We start from the raw sequence: 14,998 nt of genomic DNA, 5'->3' as shown, positions 1-14,998 counted from the left end.
TTCATTTATCAGCCCCATGATTTGCTTAATAACTGAGGTAATGTAAAATCATATCTGGTCACATGATGACTCACTTAATGACTACATAGAGACCAAAATTATGATGTCAATTGTCATAAGTGGAGGACTACCTGTAGTATATAATGAATGTTCTTTTAGCTTGCACTTTGTAGAACACCTGTACTGTAATTCAGCTTGTTTATCTGAGACAGTAATGGGAGGTTAAAATGAATATATCTTTCTCCAAATATTATCCTTTATTGGATAGGCAATCATCCATCCTACTTCCCCACCTACAAAATTATATAGAATCTTACTTATGATTTCAAATTCATTTTATTTCAAATTCATTTTATTTATGGATTTTAATTCTATCTTATACTCTAGACTTCTATAATTTATACACAGACTGTAGCTTGAAAACAACAGATGGAAGGTACATTACCGATATCAAGAGGCTGATCAGAATGTGTTCGAAATGGAGGTTGCTGCTTTCTTCGTACTATCTCTACTATCAAAGATGAAGAAAGATGTTCAAATTCTTTCATCATTATTACCTGATTAAAGTGCGATTCTTTTACTACAAAATTCAGACAGTGTTCCTAAAAAAAAAAAAGAAGCATATGTGTGCAAATGGGTACATATACATAGCCCCCACATTGTAAGAAAATAATATTTGGAACATTTTTTCTACAATTTCAAAAAATTGTAGAAAAATTCTACAATATAATAGAGTTTAAATGGTTTTGCAAGCGTTACAGTTAACGCTACGAATATGCAATATTTATAGAAGCTAATTCTGAAAGATTCAAATTCAGAAATGACATCACCAGTTTATTTTTCTTCCTTTGATTCTTGCCAAAGTTCTTTAGCAGAAATCTAAATCGAGAAAATATTGGCTTGCACATACCATCTCCTATAGTTGCAACATGTACTTTTCTATTTTATTTAATCTATGGGATCAGGTCCATTTACCTTTTATTTCCCAATAAAGCTGACATCACCCTTAAACAATTCAAGTTTGCATAGTTTATTGATACATGAACAATGGAAAAAAGCTGAAACATATGCAAGAATGAATGCTTTCATTCAAGAAAAGTACTTGAAAATTGATTAACTGGTACCAGAATTTTCAAGTTAGTTTAAAATGAAAGAGTTTTATATATGAAAATTCATTAATTCTACATACACACACACACTAAATATTTAGTATTGACTAGCTGGACAAGTCCCTGCAGTTTTCTTTAGGAAGAGTTTGGAAGTGTTTTGCCTTTGCCTACTTCCTAACCCTAACAGACAGTGACTGACCTATGGTCATGCTGCTGGCTTTGTGCCCAAGGCAGGATTAGAATTCACAAATTCCTGATTTCTAGCTTGTGCTTAGACTTGGCTACAATTTTCCAAAAAAAACCTACCTTCAGCTGATCCAGCTGAAGTTTGTTTGCATTTTCACATACAACAAGTACATTCTGCAGATCTACCGAGGCCTCAATGTATTGGACACAGAGTTGTTCCAATCGAGATAGTTTGAAGTTAAGAGCCAACTTGTACACATCCATGATTAGCAGAACATCTTGCACATGTCCTAAGTAACAATAACAAAGAACCCCAATTAATTGCACATACTGCAAACAATGTGACAGGTGAGAAAGCAGGCAGGAAAGAGAATTATCTGATTCCCAATATTAATATTGTAATAATGAATCTCTAAAGACCCATATTAAAATGCTATTAAAGCATGTACATTCCTTTGTGTTAAGAAATGCAATACAGAGTACAGTAAAACACAAAAAGATGAAAACTTTGTGATGTAAGATGAGTTATCTGTATCACCCTGAGTATAGGTAGACCTCGACCTATGACTGTAATGGAGTGTGCCCATTACAAAAATAAGTTTTGGCAGTCATTAATACCCACATAATTGCCTTACTGAATTACCACAATCCCTGCATACCCTGATTCGGTCATTAAATGACAATGCAGGTTATTAGTGTAGCGCAGGGTACCTCGTGGGTTGGTGGAGGCCCTAAAGGCCAGGTACAAGCCAGGTCTGCACTGCAGCACTTTACTGTGGTCTCCCTAAACTCCTTTTAGATTTTTAGCTCCCTCTTGTCTCTGGGAATTGGTTGAAAGAGCTGCCTGCTAAAGAATTTCAGCTCCTCTCTGGCATTGGAAAGGAACTCCTTCAGCTCTGTTCCTGCACCACACTGAAGGAGTTCAGCTTTTCTCGATAGGTAGCTCTTTCAGCCAACCCCCAGTAGAGAAGACTGCAGGTGGTAATCACATGATCATATGGAGTTTGGCAACTAATTGTTAGTCCAAAGACGTTGTCAAGGATCCTGATTGTGATCATATGACTGTGGGGATAAGGGTGCAACATTTTGCAACATCTGGAAATGCTTTGTGGGTCATAAAGAATAGAATATAATTTTTTATTGGCCAAGTGTGATTGGACACACAAAGAATTTGTCTTGGTGCATATGCTCTCAGTGTACATAAAAGAAAAGATACGTTCATTATAAAGCATCCTTTCTGAGGCTGTTGTAATTCTGGATCGCCATTAAACAAGTGGTTATAAATGAAACACTATCTTTATTCTGACAAGTAGTAGTTCTCCAGATTCATGGTTACAAAAAAGGCCTTGCAAGATGAACCTTTAAGCTGGACTGTTCCTTGCTTAATTTAGAACACCAGCCTATAAAGTGCATGTTCTAGCATTGCATATAGGCTTTTAAAAATTATAATTTAAAAATCTAATCACAAAAATTCTGCTCTGTAAGTAGGCTATTTGCTTGGGGGACACAAACAGGGAGGGATAATACAGTGATAAAATAACTACTTTGTTCAAGCCTTTATCTAAACTGGCTTCTCCTGTTCAAGAGTGTAATACAGAAAAGCAACTGGCTTATTATCTCCTTGAAAGACATTTCCCTCTCTCTTCCTTTCCTTTTTCTTCTTATTGGTATTCCGTCTCCCTTTAAGCTCAAAGGCACAAATTCTCAACACACCTCAGCTGAGAATTCATAGCCTCAATATTCAGCCTGCTGCTGGAGGTTCTTAAACTTTTATTCTTTATTTTTTTAAAGAACCTTAAGAATTTAAGGTTCTTAAATATTTCCTACAAATATTTCTTATAATGTTAGGCAAAGGCATCTTTCAATGGACAGCTATTACCTGATTGCTAAGGATTTCTAATGCACATTTGTTCAGAGTTTCACGAATCATGTTGGGAACACGTCATCAGAAGCACAGCCATCTTCTGGTTTGGTCTGTGACACACAGGCATAACCATATTGAAATTTGCTGCAGAGGGTGATCACCTGAAATTTGCTTTTGGTTTTAGTATCATAAGCCTCTGGCACCAGTCATGTTTATTTTTTTCCTTTCTTAGAAAGACAAATTCCAGAAAAAGTCAGAGAAAACACGTACTACATTTCCCAGGAATCAATTCTACTATTCTACCTTTGCGTGGGTATTTGATTTTGTCTGTGTAGAGGAACTGCATGAGCACTTCAAAGGGCTGAGCTTCAGCTTCCCGGATTGTCACTTCCAGCAGCGGCTGCGGGCGACCCATCTTTACATTGTTGCCTGCTGTTTCCTTTTGGGACACCTCTTGTCCTTCCTCATTAACCTCTTGCTTAGATTTCTAATAAAGAGAGGGAAACGTTAGGCTTAACATTATCTAAATTTAGGCTTACCTAAATTTGACAAAAATAAATACATAAAAGTCAAGTCTATGTAAGCCAAATAATGCCGCAAAACGAAGCAATTACATGGTTATTTATATAGCCTTGTATGTACATAAACACTAGACAAATTTGCTATTATTTTTGCTTTAGCTAGTTATTAAAATTAAGACAGACTTAGCAAACTAAATCTGATGATGGTATATATTTTAAGATTTACCCAGATATTATATCCTGTTGTAGCTACTGAAAAAAGAAATCACCCATCACTTCTAGATTACTTTTTCATTGAAAGCATCCATGCCTTTGGATTCTTTATGACAGGTTCAACTAGTTAACATGAAAGCACAGATTTGCAGCTCTTTCCTTAATAAGTAATTTTAGTGGCCTGTGACCCTCCTATCCATTTGTTTCAAGTTAAGTATGTATCAAAAGATACTGTGAATGGAGTTAATAAGAGAATATAACCATTAAACTTCAGCTAAGCAATGGCAATGTTCTCTAGTTAGTTCTAGCAGTAATATCCTTTGTTGTATGCTTATTACAGTAATATATTGCTGTAAACAAACCACAAACAAATGGCCTGATAGAATTATTCTTGGAGAGGAGAGCCAATTGCTGCAAACAAACATATTTATTCTAACTTATTTTTATGGTTAAATATCAGTAATTTACACGCTGGCCTTTTACTCCATAAGATAAATTGGAAAATGGGGATCCAATAAATATTTGTAATAAATCATACCTGTTTCAGCCTTTCTTTTGCCTGTGTAATTTTCTTCCTCAGCCATTTACAGCGAGCTGTGACAATAGCTGTATGCCCTCGGACCCTCTCTTCTTTCTGTCAGAAATAGGGAGACAGCATGGAAAAGGAATTGCAGGATTTTGCTGATCACTGAACATTAAAAATGCTATATATTGGAAATTTAGCCCATATATATATATATATATATATATATATATATATATATATATATATATATATATATATATATAATAAACAACATCGTTTATTTTTATTGAAAAGGGCTGGTTTCGGTTGTTAATTTACTATGAATGGTCATTTAGGCAGTCATTCATATGCTCTGTATCTGCACAAGATCTATTTTAGGAAGTTTCTATGACTGAAAAAATTCTGAAAGAATATCCTCCCCATTTTCAAGAGACTAACTTCTGTTCAGTTCTTTAATATATATTTATTATGTTTTATCAATAGGAAAAAAATATAAAACAGAAAAAAACATACATCCAACAGTAACAACAAAAAAGGAAAAATTCAGTTCTCATTTAATAAAGCAGCAATTATAAAACTGAAGCAAAGTAGAAAACTGATGAGTAACAACTTTAAACATATAGAGAAGTGGTTTGCTTTTCTTTCATGTTCTCTGATAATTATGGATAGGGGCTGAAAGAAAAATTCACTTCTCCAGTGGATGAACAGATATTACTAAGCCAAATAAATGAGTATTATATAGGCTGAGAATATATAGCAAACAAGTAACATAGTTCATCTACGATCTTTATATAAGCAGAATTGATACTCTTCTGGAATCAAGATTGGTAATAATTATATTCGGAATGGAGAAGTATCTGTTTTTGAGGTTATGAAAACATCTTTCTTTAGGCTGTTTATTCGTATCTCAAAAGCAGAAATAACAACAGAACACATTTTTCACGTTCTCATCTTTCTTCTAAGCTTTTCTTTAGTTTTTCTTTATCAATATAACAGGGAAATTATACACAGCAAGACCCCTGGAAATATTCCCAAGCCCCTTATCAGCAGTTAATACAACTATATTGATAAATAACGAAGTACATAGAATATAAATAACAGATGATATATACATAAATTTCCTGCAGAGATAACTTTTCAGCCATGTCATTAGAATTCACTTACCTCCCCAAGCACAAATTCTAGATCACTGAATTGCCTGTTTTCCCATAGTCTTCCATAGTCATCATGTAAAGTACATTTTGGATAACAAGAAAACTGAAATCAAGAGTTATTGCTATGTTACAGTCTTACTGCTATGACCAACAGTTTGGCATGAACATATTACATAAGTGTTATTAACTCTTTAATTCATTGAACCAATACAATGGTACACTATCTGGAAGATTTAACTCTCTTTGCTCTACAACATTTTTATAAGAAATAGTACCAAGAAAAACTTTGACCTAATTGATTTATGCACACATACATACATATTCATCATATTATTTCCTCTTAGGTCAGAAAATGTTATGCAGAATGCAGAAAATGGGCAATAAATAGTAGGCGAAAGAGACTAAAGGTATGAGATAAGATAAAGAAAAGGAAAGGAAACAGAAGTGTAGATCAGAGGTCCCCAAACACTGGGCTGTGACCCACTACTGGGTCAAGGCTTATTTGGAATTGGGTTGTGAGAGTGGCTGGCTGGAGTGCGCATCTGCATGTGTAGCTCAACTTGAGCGAGTGGGAGGCTGGTCGGCACTTGTCCGTGTGTGTGTCAGTCTGCTACTTGTGCATGTTGAGCTACGTGTGTGCGTACCGGCCTGCCACTCGTGCAAGGGCTGTCTGAGCGCCAGCCCACCGCTTGCATGGCCCAGTTCCCCTTGACCCCCCAGTTGGGTGCCAAGCCAGAAAGGTTGGGACTGCTGATGTAAGTGGTTTCTTGAAACACAACCATACAGAAGCAACTCTACATGGAAAAGTTATGTATATGAAATATTAGCTATTTACAACACAAACTGTTCAGAAGATCCAGGAATAAAATTAGACAGCTTGCAATGTCGGAAACTAATCAATTTTATACAAAAAGAAAAATGGTGGGAAAAGTGATGGGAGAACACAAGTTCAAATATGAAATCACATCAGCTGGATTCTAAATTTCTGCAAATGAAAATAACTCTGCTAGATCTTGATGTTTCCTTAGTGTAATAACTCTGCACTTTAACTTGTTTCTGTGACAAGTTAACATTGCTCTCAACTTGTACATTAGATCTCAACTAGCTAAAGACAGAAGGAAACTTTTCCATTATATTCCATTAAAAAAATCATTTTTAATGTTATATGTCAAACTGATCAAAAGATCATGCTCCAAAAGAGAATTCTATGCTAAATAAATACTAAATAGTAAATTTACTGTAAATAGTAAGTTGTTCTCTGTCAAAACCTAAAGTAATAATCCTTTTTATATTAATCAATGACCAATACTTCAATGTATTACCTGAAATCTATACATTTCTCCACTTCTGATGTTGTTATCCACTGTCCCTCCAAAGATATACATGGCATCACAGATAACAGCTGCAGCATGGAAGAGTCTTCCAGTTGGTAACTAGAAACAAAGAATACAAAATACCTTTTCCAAATATTATGGTACACAACCACAAATTTAGTTTTCCTCACTGGTGCTCTGTAACTAATATTTTCTAGTCTAAAATCAGTTTCAAGCCCTAAGATTCAACACAACTGTGTGGGAAATACAGCACATATATGCTGATCCACCACTATATATAGATATACTATTGTATACAGGTCAGTTCATACTTAAAAAGAAGTGTCTTTTTAATACAGACAAAGAAAAAGAGAAAAAAACCTCTCAATCCAACATCAAACCAAGGAAAATTATCACTTAATATCTTAGTATTCATAAGAAAGAGTGGGTATATTCCCGAAGGGTAAAACCCTCACTTCGTTTACCACTTCACAATGCTCCACCTCTCACCAGTAGACTAGCTGTGATTAAATGCCCCTTTTACCCAATTATTCACATATATACCCCTCACATTGTATAACATCCATTTCCTTAATGGATTTGACAAGCTTACAAACGTGCAATAAAACAACAAACGTTAAAACAAAACATAATAAAACTAAACTAAACATTTAACATATTCAACATCAAAATACCAAAACACTAAAAGGTCTGAGTGAATAAGTATTTTTATTTGTTCCTAGGCTGTAATATAATAATCTTTTTAAAATTCTAGTGGTAATTTGTCCCATGTTTAATAACAGTATTTATACTATTTACACTATTTCTTTCTCCCTTATAATTCTATCTCTCATATATGAAATCAATTTGTTAAATCAGAGATTTTGCAAAGGCAAATAATTATATTTTTACCTCACTATCCGGACTTGGCTGGATAACTTCCCATGTCTGAGAGTCAACATCATAGCAATGAAGTTCATTAGGCAATGTATTGTCTGCAGCACCACCAAACACATAGAGATGGCGATCAAAAGCAACCATCGTGTGACCATATCTCCTTTGGGGAGGAGGTGGAGAGCCCCGTAGTAAGTGTTCAGTAGGGATTCGTGTCCAACTAATATTTTAAAAAACAAACAGTATTTATTAATTGAATTTTTAGAGTTTCAGTTTCTAAAGCAGGAATGCACAAAGCTGCATCCAAGCCCTACAACTCCTCTAACAGTTGTCATGTTTCACAGAAAGGAAAATTATTATTTCAAGAATAATCCCAATGTATTATTTCATGTATTTACGGTAATAAAAATTGGTTTAAATTTAGAGTAACATCTAGATTAAGTAAGATTTAGTTTTTGCCATGACTTCACCAAGTCAAAGCTGAATTCTGGTCCTTACTCTGAAATGCTGTGCACCTCATTTTAAAGAAATTTATGAAGCAAATTACATCTTCCTTTGTATGTTTGACTGGTTGTTACTATCTATAATTTCTCCCTCTTTTATGTGTACAAAATATTTCGCAAATTGTTATCCTGCTTATCAGCTAATCAAAGTCTTGGATACAATCCTCAACTAGGTAATAAGCACATTAAATGGGAATTACTTCTAACCATATACATTTTTGTTATTCTCTTTTGATTTCCTTAAACTGAACACATAACATTTTAGTTGAATTTACAATTCTTTTTACATTTTGCTGTGTTTAAATGTTAATTATAAATGATTATAATGATTATAATAGGTTTTACAACAGGATCCTTTAATCTGTTTTCATAAATAACACAGAAATACAATTCAGTCTATCACTCTGTAGAATGTTTGCCCTGATAAGACAAAATAAGCTACTCCACTTTATATTTCAGAAATCAACTTGATGGAGCATCCTACCAGCATATATAATGTAATTTCATAATGGTCTAATAAAGAGATTCAGATAGGGTTTTTTTGGGGGGGTCCATTACAATTTGTATACTGATAATGAATAATTCATTCATAATAAAAATAATTCAAGCAAATGCCTTATTGAAACAGTAAAGCTAAATCCATGTAGGTTGATTGCTTTAATATATATAACAACAGAAATACAGAAGTAATCAATATACTTCAGTTATACTAAATGTTATAGTCTATTCCTGTGACTCAGTTTGATGTTGCAGTTAAGCCAGCAGGCTGAAAACTGGGAGACCATGAGTTCTAGCCCCACAAAGGGAGATGGGTGACCTTGGGCCTGTCATTCTCTCATACTTTAGGAAGCAGTAGTAACAAACTACTTTCAAAAAACTTGCAAAGAAAATTGCAGGGAATTGTCCAGGCAGTCACCAGGAGTCAAAAACAGAATTGAAAGCATACACACACCTCTCAAAGCCCTCTCCTGATTTTCATTTTCAGTAGCATTTTCTTCAATGTCTCCATTGAACTTTATGACAATTTTCTCCTGGAGATAACTTATAGAAATGCATTTATTTATTAAACATATTTCTATGCTATTGCGATCAAAATGATTCTTGGCATTTTACAAAGAAAAAATATAATGTAAGAGATAGCATAAAAAATAAAAACACAATAGCATCACAACAATACTAAGAAGTTAGAATAAAAAGAGGGCAACATCAAATCAAATCAAATCAGGGGAATGCTTTTCAAATCATTTTTCAAGATATAATTTACTATATAAATTATAGTTTACTATAATTTAAATTATAGTAAACATTTCCACTAGATTAAATCCAAGATACTCATTTTTAAACTTGTTTGATTTTGCTCAGTTATATTTCATACATACATTTTTTCTTTGAATTCGAACTGAAAAAGGTTATTGGTAATCTTTGCTCCACTCTGGCCAGAAAAAACAAACATACTTTCTTTGCAGACAGCTACAGGAAAATTACAGCATGAAGGAGGAATCTCACCAGTTTGTTTAATCTGAAAAGCAATACCACAAAATAAATTGCAATAAATTGTGTTGAGACCTGTAATCTAAGTATTTCTGTAGATCTATTTATTATATATTCATTGTCTATGGAGATTCTCAGTCATCCAGGTCATGGTTGTCCCAAAGGTGTTTTTTCAAGAGGCAACTGGACTTTCTGATTTTTCTTTGAAGACGTTTCACTTCTCATCCAAGAAGCTTCTTCAGCTCTGACTGGATGGCGGGGAACATTCACCACTATCCAGTCAGAGCTATAGATTCATTCTTAATTTGAAGGCTGAAATGTATTGTGATTTGTTCATACTATCAAAAAATAAACAAGGACTAAACTTTTTAAAACCAGATACTGAAAGCTCAACAATTTGGGTTACCTACCATATCTATGTACCCTTGCTAAAAGTAAAAATACATTTAATAAGCCTACTCCTGAAAAATGAGGATCTCAGTCTTAAATTACCTAAAGTATAATCTAGCAGAAACAATATAATTTAAATATAAAGAATTGCACACAGTTAGAACTATACATCCAATACTTTGTTCAAATATATTTCTGAAATATTGACAATTGTTGAATTAGAAATATCCATTCACCCTTCCCTCACAATCCATCTCTAAATAGATTAACCTCAACTCTCATTGAGGAATATTTTGATCCAACTTTTAACAATATTAAGGTAATGTCTTACCTCTTCCCAACACGTTAAATCTCTGTCTTGTAAACTAATAGTCCACATGTCATTTAATCTATATTGAAGGAAAATACAACTTTTAATATACTTTTAGGAATGTTAACAGTAACAGCATAATCTATTTTATGTGAAGGAAAATTTCCAATCCAAAACCCTAATAGATATTAGAATTGAACATACATTAAAAGTTCCTCAACAGCATAAAATGCTAATTTCAGCGATAGAAATTCAAGGAGACTGCGGGATTTGGTGGCCAAAAGGACTGCAATGTGTAACCTACAATCCCTGTTACCCACTATCATTATAAGCAATTGTCATAGCCAGAGCTCCAAGACATAGGGCCTGAATTTTGCCTCAGAGATTATTTTTCATCTTCTCTTCCACATTGGAAAATTAATCCATAGAGAATCTGAGGGGGCTTTTTGAAATGGGTTCCATTTTTTAGTGTAAGGAACTGATTCCAAGCTCCTAAAATATGTTTAAACATTCAAAATTTCAATCATCTATATCCTAAATTACCCTTCATGAATTTATTTTGGATTAGGAAAGAATTATATTGGAAAGACAAGCAACTAGGTATTGGAGGTCAGGGAGACAGTGAAGAACTTACTGTAATATTTGGTCAAACCAGGTTTGGCCAAATATTATTCTTGAGAAAAAAGGCTCCAGAAAATGGAAGCACGTTTTTCCAATGAAGAAATGTATGTTAGAACTAAGGTCATATAATTTATTTCATTTAAATTGCTCAATAAACTGCAAATTAGGTCTTCTTAATTATGAATTTCTGAATATCATAATAAACCAATGATAAACTAAAATACTAATAAAGGCACGTAAGTAAATCTAACTTCATCCTATCACATCAAGAGTCTTGAGTTGTCTTATAATTATTAATAAAAATAATCATAGCCTTATGACAAATAATGTACCTTACCGTGCATTTCCATCATATCCTGCAAAGATCCACAGTTTATCACTATAGACGGTTGCACCATGAGCTGACCGAGCAACTGGTAATCTAAAGACAAATTTATCAGTATCTTAACTGCTAATACAGTTACACAAGTATGATAAAAGGCTGCTTATTACATACCTAAATGAATGAATACTATCAAAATTTAACTATTTGGGGAATAGTTAAGTTTTAGTACAGAATATCAGATACTTTTTCTGGCTACATGCTATAAGAATTTTTTACTAGTACACAATAAATTTGGACCAACCTGCAAAATATCTCTGACCTGGATGATATATATTAATTAGATTTGATGATGAGCATATGTTTTACTTTATCTATATTATTTATTTATTATTCTTTTAATTTTATATTATCTGGCCAAAATTGCTTTGGATGGATGGAGGAATGGATGGTTTGGAGGGATAAATAATTTAAATCTCAAGATTTTGGTATTCGTAGTTTTATGAGAGTGTAAAAACAAACCAACACATTAAAAACTCCAAATTCTCTTTCAGGCTAAGCAAAGTATAATTCAGTTACAGTTTCCCATCAAGAAAAAAGCAACAGTTAATTGAATGTTTTTTCTTTCTGAATTAGTGAAGTCAACCATAGAAGTAAGGTTTTACGTTTACTTACTAAGTATATAAATCAAGGACTGGCACTTTTTAACAGCCTTGTCTTTTAGTTTTAGTTTGATTTGACATCCTGACTAAATAAAAGCAATTGTTCTTTATTTAGCTTTATCTGTAAATACAGCCACTGATTTTTTTAGGCAAAAGGATTGAAAGAAGACTGCTACCGTGGTGGGTTTAATGTTATTACTGTTTATCAACTGGGAAGGGCTAAAATTTTTAAATCTCTAGACCACTTTGCAGCCTTCACAATTATATATAAAATTACTACTCTGATACTGCTCTATGAATCTGCGCTTTTTACAGGTTTGTGTAATAATACATGTACACTCTTACCTTCCTTCAATCTTCCATTCTGTCCATTGGCCTGTTGCAAGTTTATATTCAAAAAGATCATTTTTGTTCTTCAAGTTGGAATTGGAATATATATCTCCAGTGTAGCCACCTACATGATGATAATGATATAATAAAAGAGATGGTTTGTACAATTTGATAATAAAGAAGTTATTATTTATAACAAAAAATATGATTACACAAAGCAAACCAATTAATGTCTTTACAGTTCATAAGAATCATATATGATATCCAGAACTTGTCATGTCTACTTTGTGCAATGTATACTGATTTTTTATTTACTGGTATGCTTTGCATTATGTCAGATTCCTGCACTATTTTCATACTGTTAGTTTTTAAACTTATCTTATTCCATATTGTTTTCAGACTTTGCTCACATTCATGAATTGATAACATTTATCAATTATTTTTCTGTCAGTGCTATATACGTTTGTTGTTAACTCCTCATGCTAATTCACTAAGATTGCTAAATTACGCAGGTTAGCTTTCTGATAACTCACCAAATACAAACATGCTGCTTCCATAAACTACTGCTGAGTGGTGATACCTTGGTGCTGGTGGAGTCCCAGTAGTAAAAGCCCTATGCAGGATAATATATAACAGTACGTAGAAATAAAAAAATAGGCTTAATTAATATGGTACTTTAATGAAAGGACATGTAAATGTTGATTGTGTGTATTTTTAACTTAATGTCGTTCATAGCAAAAGTGGCCAAAACAAAACAAGTACAGATCAGCAACAGTTTTCAGATCGCCTGCCATATAACAAAAAGTTCTTTGGATTTACATCCTAGAACAAAAGAGGAAATATTTTCATTTAACAACACTGGTAATAAAATAGAGATATAGACATCCTTTGAAAGGAATACTTCAAAATGCATGGCAGCATGTATGAAACAGATATTTTTAAAATACTAAAGCTGCTGTGCCTTTTTCCAAATGTATGTAGCTCCTTTGGAAGCCACCTCCAATTGTCTCTACAAAAGGGCACAAGTGTAGATATTTTGCTTTGTACGTTTTCCAGCTCTATTAAAATAATTTTACTAGTCTAAGAATAAGATGGTAGATAGGTAGGTAGAGCACTATATTTCATATTTAAATTAGCAATATTAATTCTTACATATTTTATGAATTTGCCAGTTATATACTATTGCTCCTGTATATAACCTATGAAAACTTTGAATATTTGTTCAGAAGGAATTTGGGCATATCACACTTCCTAAAATTCTGTGGTAGTCTAATTTATCTTGTTACTATTATAAAACCTACAATCCTGAATATATTTAGTATATTTATATAAATGTATTTAAAATTATATGCTCATTCTGTTATTCTTCTTTAAAATGATTCAAAACTTTTCTTCTTCCTAACATGCCTTACCAATAATTTAACTTATTTTGACACCAAATCAAAACAGACAACAATAAAGTATATTGCTATCATGAAAAATAAATAATTTCTCATTTTGTCAAATATTCATGTTCCAATTCACTCAAATATTGATAATATGGGATATTTATTAGAAATGGAAATGTACCTGCACCAAGAGCAGTCCTTCACATCAAATCTTAACAAGTCATTCAACATAGTTTTCCTTCAAAGTAAGGGAAACAATATATAAATATATATTAAGAAGCCACCAAAAAAATAAAAAATAAAGTTTATAGGTGAAAGAAATTTACTCAGCTAAAATCTATCTATTATTTGGTTTCTAACTATTTTTAAATCAAATGAGAGAAAAACAGTAACTTCTTTAACAATTATATTAGGATAAATTTTACAAATAAATATAATTAATGGAAACAGCAGATATTTATAAGTTGAAATTTTGCTTGTTCATGCTTGTTTCCTTAATGCCTCAAGCAAATGTCTTATTTATGTTTTTAATAATTTGCTTTTAAAATGACACAGTACTGATTCAATAAAGACTGCACATATTTGGTAATAACACTACCATTCTTTTCTTTGAAAGCTGTAAATGGTACGATGGCATAAACCCCTTAGCAAAAGTTCTTTCATTTGCTATTACATAGGAATTGTTTTTATATCAACCATCATAAAAGCAACCACTGTGAACTAGACAAAGTGAAACATATTCCCAACTATTACAAAGTTGATGCAAATAAAACTGCTATTCCATTGTCCCTTCCCACAGAGGCAACCTTAGAAATTTTATATATGTTTTATATATATAATTTTACCATAGAAGTAAGGTTTTACATTTACTGTATCTCCATTTTAGAAAACCTTGTCTGGAAGAAACTTTTTGTGTGCCACTGTTAAAGTGAACCATGTTAGGGAGCGGAGAAGCGCAAAAAGGAGCCAGCATTTGTTTTGCTTGTGGGGACAGGTGGGGCTACAACCAAAGGGAGGAACGTAGGGAGACTCACCCGTTATCCCCACCAAAGACGTAGATGGCATCTCGATAAGCCACCACGGTGTGTTTGCTACGGCTGGAAAGAAAAGAGGAGACAACTTTGGTTTACATCCCTTCCCTAAATCCGCCCTCCGGTCCGGCATTTCGTCGGTGGCTCTGTTTAGCCCAACACCGAGCCGA

At 33.2% G+C, this 14,998-nt stretch overlaps 1 protein-coding gene across 3 annotated transcripts in view; it reads right to left on the bottom strand.

The window, feature by feature from the left end:
- The window catches only part of LZTR1 (leucine zipper like post translational regulator 1), a 29,526-nt gene that overhangs the window by 14,269 nt on the left and 259 nt on the right, over positions 1-14,998 (bottom strand). For all 3 annotated transcript variants that reach the window (XR_011600275.1, XR_011600274.1, XM_070941616.1), the window contains exons 2-15: positions 14,832-14,894; positions 13,979-14,035; positions 12,943-13,022; positions 12,425-12,533; positions 11,433-11,516; positions 10,496-10,553; positions 9,663-9,802; positions 7,799-8,000; positions 6,896-7,006; positions 5,584-5,676; positions 4,432-4,527; positions 3,463-3,646; positions 1,416-1,585; positions 446-602 (exon numbers count right to left, since the gene is read on the bottom strand). Coding sequence is in view for 1 of the 3 variants with exons in the window: in XM_070941616.1 (XP_070797717.1) it covers positions 446-602; positions 1,416-1,585; positions 3,463-3,646; positions 4,432-4,527; positions 5,584-5,676; positions 6,896-7,006; positions 7,799-8,000; positions 9,663-9,802; positions 10,496-10,553; positions 11,433-11,516; positions 12,425-12,533; positions 12,943-13,022; positions 13,979-14,035; positions 14,832-14,894 (1,604 nt within the window). In the remaining 2 variants the exon portion in view is untranslated. The remainder of the gene's footprint in view (positions 1-445; positions 603-1,415; positions 1,586-3,462; positions 3,647-4,431; positions 4,528-5,583; positions 5,677-6,895; positions 7,007-7,798; positions 8,001-9,662; positions 9,803-10,495; positions 10,554-11,432; positions 11,517-12,424; positions 12,534-12,942; positions 13,023-13,978; positions 14,036-14,831; positions 14,895-14,998) is intronic.

This window comes from Pituophis catenifer, unplaced genomic scaffold (assembly GCF_029215685.1).
Source record: "Pituophis catenifer annectens isolate HBS135680 unplaced genomic scaffold, rPitCat1.0.hap2 SCAF_3, whole genome shotgun sequence".
In the NCBI taxonomy this organism is placed as follows: Eukaryota; Metazoa; Chordata; class Lepidosauria; order Squamata; family Colubridae; genus Pituophis; species Pituophis catenifer.
Note: the sequence above shows the minus strand (reverse complement) of the source record. Positions and strands in the feature narration are given on the sequence as shown.